At 45.1% G+C, this 9,006-nt stretch overlaps 1 protein-coding gene across 1 annotated transcript in view; it reads right to left on the bottom strand.

Moving 5' to 3' along the window:
• Positions 1-426: 426 nt before the first annotated feature.
• tgfbr2a (transforming growth factor beta receptor 2a) overlaps positions 427-9,006 on the bottom strand; it is a 37,549-nt gene continuing 28,969 nt past the window's right edge. Inside the window, exons 6-7 of the mRNA XM_084312344.1 lie at positions 2,724-2,848; positions 427-1,600 (exon numbers count right to left, since the gene is read on the bottom strand). Of these exons, the coding sequence (XP_084168470.1) occupies positions 1,421-1,600; positions 2,724-2,848 (305 nt within the window). The 3' untranslated portion in view covers positions 427-1,420. The remainder of the gene's footprint in view (positions 1,601-2,723; positions 2,849-9,006) is intronic.

Raw genomic sequence — 9,006 nt, 5'->3', positions numbered from 1 at the left:
AGGACTGGATGTAACAAAACAAGCCTCAAGGTTGAATGGAGGTTAAAAGCAAGTGAACAAAGAGCTATGTACTGTATATATATATATATATATATACAATGACTTATTATTATTATTATTATTATTATTATTATTATTATTATTATTATTATTATTATTATTATTATTATTATTATTATTATTATTATTATTATTATTATTATTATTATTATATTTTTTTACATACACACACAAATGATTGCTTGCACGAGAGGAAAACTTGCTATGGAATTAGTTGTCCTGAGCCCCTTTTGCTTAGAATAGTGACATCGTACAGGAGTAATTAATATCATGTAATAATTAGGCCTAAAAAATAGCATCTCATAAATATTCATGTCAGGATAAATATGGAAAAGGGAAAAATACTACAAGAGACCCATCTTGAAAGATTGAATACTGGAAATCTTTTTAATTATGGCTTTGAACATTTATACACAGATGAGAAATCTTTAATGAGAATGGGGGGGGATCCCTTCCTTGTCACAAAATGTCAAGATTGAAGTCCAGCATTTTGTAGCCTCTTATCGCTGCGCTGGAACTGGCTGTACTTCCAGTTCAGTCGTTTAGAAGTGATATCTCTATTCCCTTCATCCTCCAGGGCCATTAAATAGACTTCTTTTATAGCTCTCGAGTCCTCCGAGTAATATATATGTATATTCCCTTTTTCCCTCTCTCAGGCTGCTTTGGCTGTCTTTATTTTACAGTTCATGGGCCTCGGGTTATAGATATCAATATTCCCTAAGCTTATTGCTTCAGAGGAATATTTCCTATTGCATAGCACAGGGTCGTTTTCATTTTGCAAAACGCAAACGAAAACCTACGTAGCACAGTCCCCCCCCACACCCCTGTTGTCATCCGACATCTGAATGCCTTTGAAGACGTCTGAGCAGCCTAAGTTTACGCCGAGGATGTTATTAGTGTCACAGGCCACCTTCATTCTCTTTTCCCTCCGGCTTCCCGTAACTGCACTGCATTGTCATCATAACCAATAAACAGGAAGTGAATATACGTTGTCTGGTATGCATAGATACGGATAAAGTGCAAACAGTATTTAATGACAAAAAAAGCTTGATACTGTGTTTTTGCCTCAATTTGTTCATGGCTTTGATCCAGTCTTTGGAGGCACTTAGGGTGAAAACAAATCTCGTCCATCGTCGATCGCTCTGCTCAGCTCCCTTTTCACATCCGTAACTTTCCCAGTGCATTCCTCCTCCTCCTCCTCCTCCTCCTCCTCCTCCTCCTCCTCCTCCTCTGCCACACATTCCGGAAAACCCAGAGCAAACATCCACTGGAGTCTCTTTCTCTCTCTCTCTCTCTCTCCCAGTTTCTTTGGTTGCAGTTTCTCAGCCGCCCCAGCGGGGGGCAGTGTTGCAGTTGAGCTCTATTTCTCATCTACCACGGAGATCTCCTCTGGGATCTTCTCCTCCGAGTCGGAGCTCTCCGACAGCGTGTCCAGGTGCTCCATGTCGTTGAAGCGCTCGGCGACGCACTGGGCCGTCAGACGGGCCTCTGGGTCGTGGTCCCAACACTCGTCTATGGTGCCGCACACCATCTGGATGCCCTGCAGGGGGCGCAGTGGAGCACAGAGAGCATCCGTCACTAATGCTACTACTGACTATTAGAGCCCTGACTGAGTCTGATTGAGATGGAGTATCATCATCAACTCTAACCACAACTGTGTGTGTGTGTGTGTGTGTGTGTGTGTGTGTGTGTGTGTGTGTGTGGGTGTGTGTGTGAGAGAGAGAGAGAAAGATAGAGAGAGAGAGAGAGAGAGAGAGAGAGAGAGAGAGAGAGAGAGAGAGAGAGAGAGAGAGAGAGAGAGAGAGGGGGGGGGGGGTCATAGGAGCTTCAATGTATATGTTTTGAGTGCAATTAAAAGAAGAAGAACCTTGTTTAACTAGATCCTACAGGAGCGGAGGTTATTTGGAAAAATAATACTATGTGCAGTGCATGCATTGTGAAAGGACCTGAACCATCTAGTTTGCTATTTCAACGGTTTTCACTACATTTGCACCAACGAGGTCATTCCAACAATTAAAGGGGAGTGCAATATGTATTTTATATATTTCTTGAGAGAGATATCAGAGAGAGAATATGCTGCTCCATAGACGATTAACAAGGCACTGACTTTGTGGAGCCATAAAATGTTGAGAGTTCTGGAACCCAAATGGAGGTTTATATTCTAGCGTGAGTTTAAACCTCATTTGGGAGATTAAATTAGTATAAGAATAGACAAAGAGATAAAAACACCACACACACACACACACACACACACACACACACACACACACACACACACACACACACACACACACACACACACACACACACACACACACACACACACACACACACACACACACACACACACACACACACACACACACACACACACACACACACACACACACACACACACACACACACACTTCATGGGCCAACAAAGTCTGAGCCCCATTAAATTGTCTTACAGATCAGCCCCCAGATTGTACATCCTGGCGACATCCCTGCTACTCCAGCTTATTGTGACTATTTGGTGGAGTGGTGCTGTTCAGAGGTGTGAGGTCTGGGTGAAGAAGCATCTATAGGGTGATAGTTACCGGGTGGTTCCGGTAAAGAAGGGTCTATAGGGTGATGGTTACCGGGTGGTTCCGGTACACAAGGATCTATAGGGTGATAGTTACCGGGTGGCTGATCCAGCTGTCGGGGATCTCCGGTCTGCCCCGGTCCCTGAGAACACTGTCCTTCATGCTCTCAACGCACGGGTGCTCCCTCACCTTCCCGAAGGGTGGCTCATACTCCTTGACCTCTGCGCACACACACACACACACACACACACACACACACACACACACACACACACACACACACACACACACACACACACACACACACACATGGAGGCATTTAAAGCTGAGGTCTGTGCGTTTTATTACCCTTGTGGTCAGTGGGTGAAACACAACATGCTGTCAACACTAAAAATACATTTACATCTCTTCAGCGCTGTTGAAAAAAAAGAGAGAACGTAAATTGAAGTGTATGTATGGCATCATGTGCCCTAATACCTAATTATATCATTCAAATAGAGACAAGACCACAGGCTGCAACTTTCAACAGTAACACCGCAGCACAATACCCCCTTGCACCGAAGAACCATATAACTCCGTTTTGACGTGTTTCTTTGGACAGCCCATGTTGTTTGCATTGTGTGCTTGTGTGCTTCAGGGGCAACAGGGGCTCAGGAAGTAGAGCGCTTGTCGGTTGTAGGTTCCGGCTCCTCCTGGCAGTATGTTGAAGTGTCCTTGAGCAAACACTTAACCCTTTCACTACCACACTACAGAAGGTTAACCTTTCACTACCACACTACAGACGGTTAACCGTGTGTAGTGTGGTAGTGAAAGGGTTAACCTTCTGTAGTGTGGTTGTGAAAGGGTTAACCCTTTGGTAGTGTGGTAGTGAAAGGGTTAACCCCTAACTGCTCCCGATGAGCAGGTCAGCAGCACCTTGCGTGGTCGCTGTTGGTGTGTGAATGTGAGACATACGGTGTGATATTGATAATATTGGCTGTATATGCAGTCCATTTACCATTTGCAGTCATTGAAGTCAATCCAAAACACTTGGGAGCGTGAATGTGATTCATCACATGAAAGTACTCGACCTCTACTGTTACTGTTGAGTATACGGTTCTTCATGTGAGGTACTCAAATGTCTATAGAATTCCATGTGACTGAGTGACTGAGGCTACAATGTAGGTGAGTCGAGGAGAATACGATCAAATACAATCACGTTTTCCCTTCAATGATCGATGTGCTTCCAACAACACGACAGCATGACAACACAGCGGTGCGCTGGTCTGGTGTCAGCGTTCTCACGCAAGAGCATCCAAAGTGCTTGTCAATGTACCATTCAAGGTTTAGTCATGGGCTGGCAAACAAATTCTAAGCGCTGGCACGGGGGAGGATCCAGTCTGAATATGCGGGGCAAGAGTTTTCCAAAGTGTTTTCAAAGCCTATTCCATCTTTCCACAGGGTCGAAACAACGGATCAAACTCAGATTATCTTTGAAGCGCCGGGTTCTTAACTAAAGAACACTTGAAGTATCCAATGGGTCCAAGGAGATAACGAGAGCAGACTGATGGAGGCAGCGTGTTTGCGTGGGAAGACGTAGTGGATTTACCATAATGTAACAGGAAGGGTGATAATGACATGATTTACTGTAGCAACGATTCAATCACTTCATACTGCAAAAATAACCTTTGCCACCGACAGGTGATAGAGCATCGCAAAGAGCTGAGAGGGTACATGGTTATTCTGGGGGTAGAAGTAAATCGATGATTTCAGTAATAGATTTCTCCACCAGACCAAAGACAACAGTGATTTCCTCATTTAGAGGGAAGCATGAGAATAAAAGTAGACGAAAACTCTGCAATCATTTCCCAATGATTTTAGAGTGGACTGTACCTTTAATTAACAGTGGGTAGTAGGCGGCTGAGTGGCGCAGTGGGCAAGGCGCTCGCCACTAACGCAGGATATGCTGGTATGGAGCCCAGCTCTCTGTGTTGCTACCGGCTTGGCCGGCCGTCATACTACCACAATTGGCAGTGTTAGAGGGTGGGAAAGCCGGTGGGTGGGGATTGGATGTTGTGGACAGTGACTCCTACAGGTCGGTTGGGTGACGCCGGTGCAGCGGAAACAGGAAGTATCGGGGGCAGCGTGAGCCTCCCACGCGTTACTCCTCGCCACTGAGAGTTCGAGCTGCTGCGGTGAAAAGATGCGACAGGCTGCCTCCTCGTGTACCGGAGGGGACACGTGATGCAAGGCTTCTATCCTCACTACAGCCGACCAGTGGGAGGCATAGTCTAGCAACGTTCAAGACAGGGGAGGGAAGAATTGGATAATACGAAATTGGGATGGGAGAAAAATAGAAAATGGGGAGAAAAAGTGGATAAAAAAAATAAAAATAAACAGTGGGTAGTAGAATGTATAGGAATTGAGAAAACACAAAAACTCTGGTCTGGAGAGAACAGTACGACATGATATACGACCTCTAGACTCTTCAGAGACATTTCAAAATGAAACCAAACTAAACTAGGTCGTTCTCACTTCCTGTAATTCGTTACATGAGCTACACAAGCATTGGTGGGCGTACTACTCCCCACTGCAGTGCCCACCTTAGGAGACTAGAGCAGGCACAGGCTCCACTCACCCCAGTGAGAGATGTAGACGTTTTGATTGAATATTTTCTTTTCTTTACCACAGAAATCAAGTTCATGTTCTGAACATTTTGATGCTAAATTTATGTTTTTCTGAGCTGTAGATCCGGTGCAAAACAAGTTCCTTTGAGACCCAGCGATGTCACCCGTTTTAACCAGCGATGTCACCCGTTTTAACCAGCGATGTCACCCGTTTTAACCAGCGATGTCACCCAGCGATGTCACCCGTTTTAACCAGCGATGTCACCCGTTTTAACCAGCGATGTCACCCGTTTTAACCAGCGATGTCACCCGTTTTAACCAGCGATGTCGCCAGTTTTAACCAGCGATGTCACCAGTTTTAACCAGCGATCTCACCCGTTTTAACCAGCGATGTCACCAGTTTTAACCAGCGATGTCACCAGTTTTAACCAGCGATCTCACCCGTTTTAACCAGCGATGTCACCAGTTTTAACCAGCGATCTCACCCGTTTTAACCAGCGATGTCACCAGTTTTAACCAGCTATGTCACCAGTTTTAACCAGCGATGTCACCTGTTTTAACCAGCAATGTCACCAGTTTTATTTTTTTTTTAAACTTTATTTTTTAGCGTTTATCGCTTTTCTGGTCAAGCATGACCGACAGTTGTAGGGTGAAACGGGAGAGAGAGCAGGGGGAGACATTCGGCAAATGACGGCGAGTCCGGGAATCGAACTCGGAGTCAACCAGATCCGTGACGCAGCACGGAGTCCCGCGACGCAGCGCGGTAACATGGTGTGCTACTGGAGCACCCCATGTCACCAGTTTTAACCAGCGATCTCACCTGTTTTAACCAGCGATGTCACCAGTTTTAACCAGCGATGTCACCCAGCGATGTCACCCGTTTTAACCAGCGATGTCACCAGTTTTAACCAGCGATGTCAACAGTTTTAACCAGCGATGTCACCAGTTTTAACCAGCGATCTCACCAGTTTTAACCAGCGATGTCACCAGTTTTAACCAGCGATGTCACCCGTTTTAACCAGCGATGTCACCCGTTTTAACCAGCGATGTCACCAGTTTTAACGATAGTGCTCGTGTAAACGTTCCGCCCACATAGGAGACGGGAACTGTTCCAGTTTCATGACACAAGTGTGAAACTCCCCACATAGGCTGAAATGTCCTTTTTTGTGAGAATACTTCCCTTATTTCAGTGTTTAAAGCTAAGATACACACCCCAACCCACCCCAATGTCAATATTTAAGAGACAGGGAAAGATATACAGTATCATCTTCTATCTACAGTTTTGAGGCGAGTGCAATAGCTGCATGCGAGACTGCATGACTGATTCGCAAACAGTTGTGAAATCTTGTTTATACTCTCAGTTCCAAACAATGGATCCCAAAATACGCCATATGAATGGCTAAGTCTGCTTACTGAGGCACTATGTGGTAGTAGAAATCTAAGTGGTGTTTTCCAAAAATGGAAACATTGGTCAACATTGGTCTAAGAGGAAAGTCTGTCTAAAGCAAGGCAAACCTTGAATTAAATTCTGAAATGGCAGAGGTTAGTGAAAAGACAACACAGAGCCAAGGAATGCTGTGGTTTGTAAAAGTTAAACAGCATAGTGACAACACTCCTGCAGAGGCACAGTATATAACAACAATCAACTATATGCTTTTGGAAGGCTGACCTGTGCTGATGAACTACCGTACTTTTCGGACTATAAGCCGCGGCTTCCCCCCCCCATTTTTCGACCCTGCGGCTTATATAACGGTGCGGCTTATATGTGACTCGACGTGACCAAACCCGAAAATGTAAAAATCTAAATATTGCTTTTTTGACTGCATTGAAATGTTATTTATCTGTTCCCTTATTTGCTAAACTTAATACAACTTGTAAATGAGTTAATTCTTGTTATTTGTCTGACTGTATTGTGTCCAATGCTAATTACATATGGTAATTAAACATTAAAACACCTGCGGCTTATAGTCCAGTGCGGCTTATATATGTACACATCATTCAATTTAGCTGCTGCGGCTTATATTCAGGTGCGGCTTATAGTGTGAAAATTACGGTATATGCTTTTGGAAGGCTGACCTGTGCTGATGAACTATATGCTTTTGGAAGGCTGACCTGTGCTGATGAACTATATGCTTTTGGAAGGCTGACCTGTGCTGATGAACTATATGCTTTTGGAAGGCTGACAAGTGCTGATGAACTACCGGTATATGCTTTTGGAAGGCTGACAAGTGCTGATGCGAGTCTCGTGACGCCGGGAGACATTGTTCACTGACTTTTCAATCCAACGCAGGGAGGCTTAGCTAGAGCGCTCTGGGAATTCTGGGTAGGAGAGATGTTATTGTTCGAAGTCGAGTCGTGAGGTCGAGGCAGCTGACTACCACCAGTAGTAAGACTACTGAATCACGTGAACGGCTTCCTGTCTGGCTCCGTTGAGCTTTGTGATGATGCGCGTGCAATTCTGGCAGCCCGGTCATATATCTGTAGATCGAGCCCGCACATGGCCAGACTGTTATGTCTATTAATGGATCAGTCTGAGGGCCTCACCTCACACAACCATCCCTCCTACAGTAGGTGGTTTCCATGTTCAACAACCCTGACCTGTTTGGGTTATAGCACATGTGTTTAGGTGCACTGCAGGGGCAGCTATTTGGAGAATGATTTTCAACAACTGTGGCTGATGTGGCAAAGAGGCAGTCTTAACCGTAGCTATGGCTGGTTGGTGTAAGCAAAACAAGACAGGGGAAGAGACAGACAATTTTCTACAGTAAATCGTCTCTGTGAATTTATTCATAAGCTTTTCACTTCCTCTGATGCGCCTAATCGGCATGTGTATTACCTGGAGCCACAGAGCTCTTTATAACGCAAACATTTACGCGCGCACACACACGCGCACACACACGCGCACACACACGCGCACACACACACACACACACACACACACACACACACACACACACACACACACACACACACACACTTCTACTGCATACACTCGGCTATGCCTCGGGCAATGCACAACCTCCACAGCAGGCATTTGAACTGCGTACAGTAGCTCCAGTTTACCCAGTAATCCATCGTTTATCATCACTTACACATATCTCTCTACACATCTCTCTGTACATTAGCACACATACATACTCATGAATCGTTTAGTTTATCCATTGTCTGCGTTCCTCTGTTTCAATTGTTTATGTTTTTAATTTTCTCTTTCTCTGTGGACTTGACTACGCTTGACTACAGTAATGTTGTAGACGTTCATGTTGTTCTACTACATACTTTCCAAATTAAATATTTTGTCTACAGTCTAGTCATAAATACCCCAAATGTGATTTGCTGTCAGCTAAATAATGCAGGGAAACAGTTCCTGAGAGTTTCAACACTCAAGCACTAGTAATGAATTAGTCATCAGGGCCTATATTCACAAATATTCTCATACTCTAATACTCAAGAGAGACCTTCTACTTCCTGCTTCAAACTTTAGTTCAAGAGTGATTTACAAGGCGGCTGGGTGGCGCAGCGGACTAAGCGCTCGTCACCAACACGAGAGACACTGGTATCGAATCCGGCTGTCAGCGTTGCCTCCGGCTTGGCCGGCCGTCATACTGGCTCAATTGGCAGAGTCAGCGGGAGGGAAGCCGGTGGGGTGGTATTCTGGTCGTTGTAAACAGCGACTTCTACAGGTCGGTTGGGGGACGCCTGCACAGCGAGGGAGGGATATGGCGAGGGTAGTGTGACCTCCCACACGTTACACCTCGCCAATGAGAGTCCGCACT

Source organism: Notolepis coatsorum (assembly GCF_963971535.1).
Source record: "Notolepis coatsorum genome assembly, chromosome: 4".
NCBI classification, from domain to species: Eukaryota; Metazoa; Chordata; class Actinopteri; order Aulopiformes; family Paralepididae; genus Notolepis; species Notolepis coatsorum.
The sequence above is the reverse complement of the archived record's forward strand: the minus strand, read 5'-3'. Positions and strand labels throughout refer to the sequence as shown.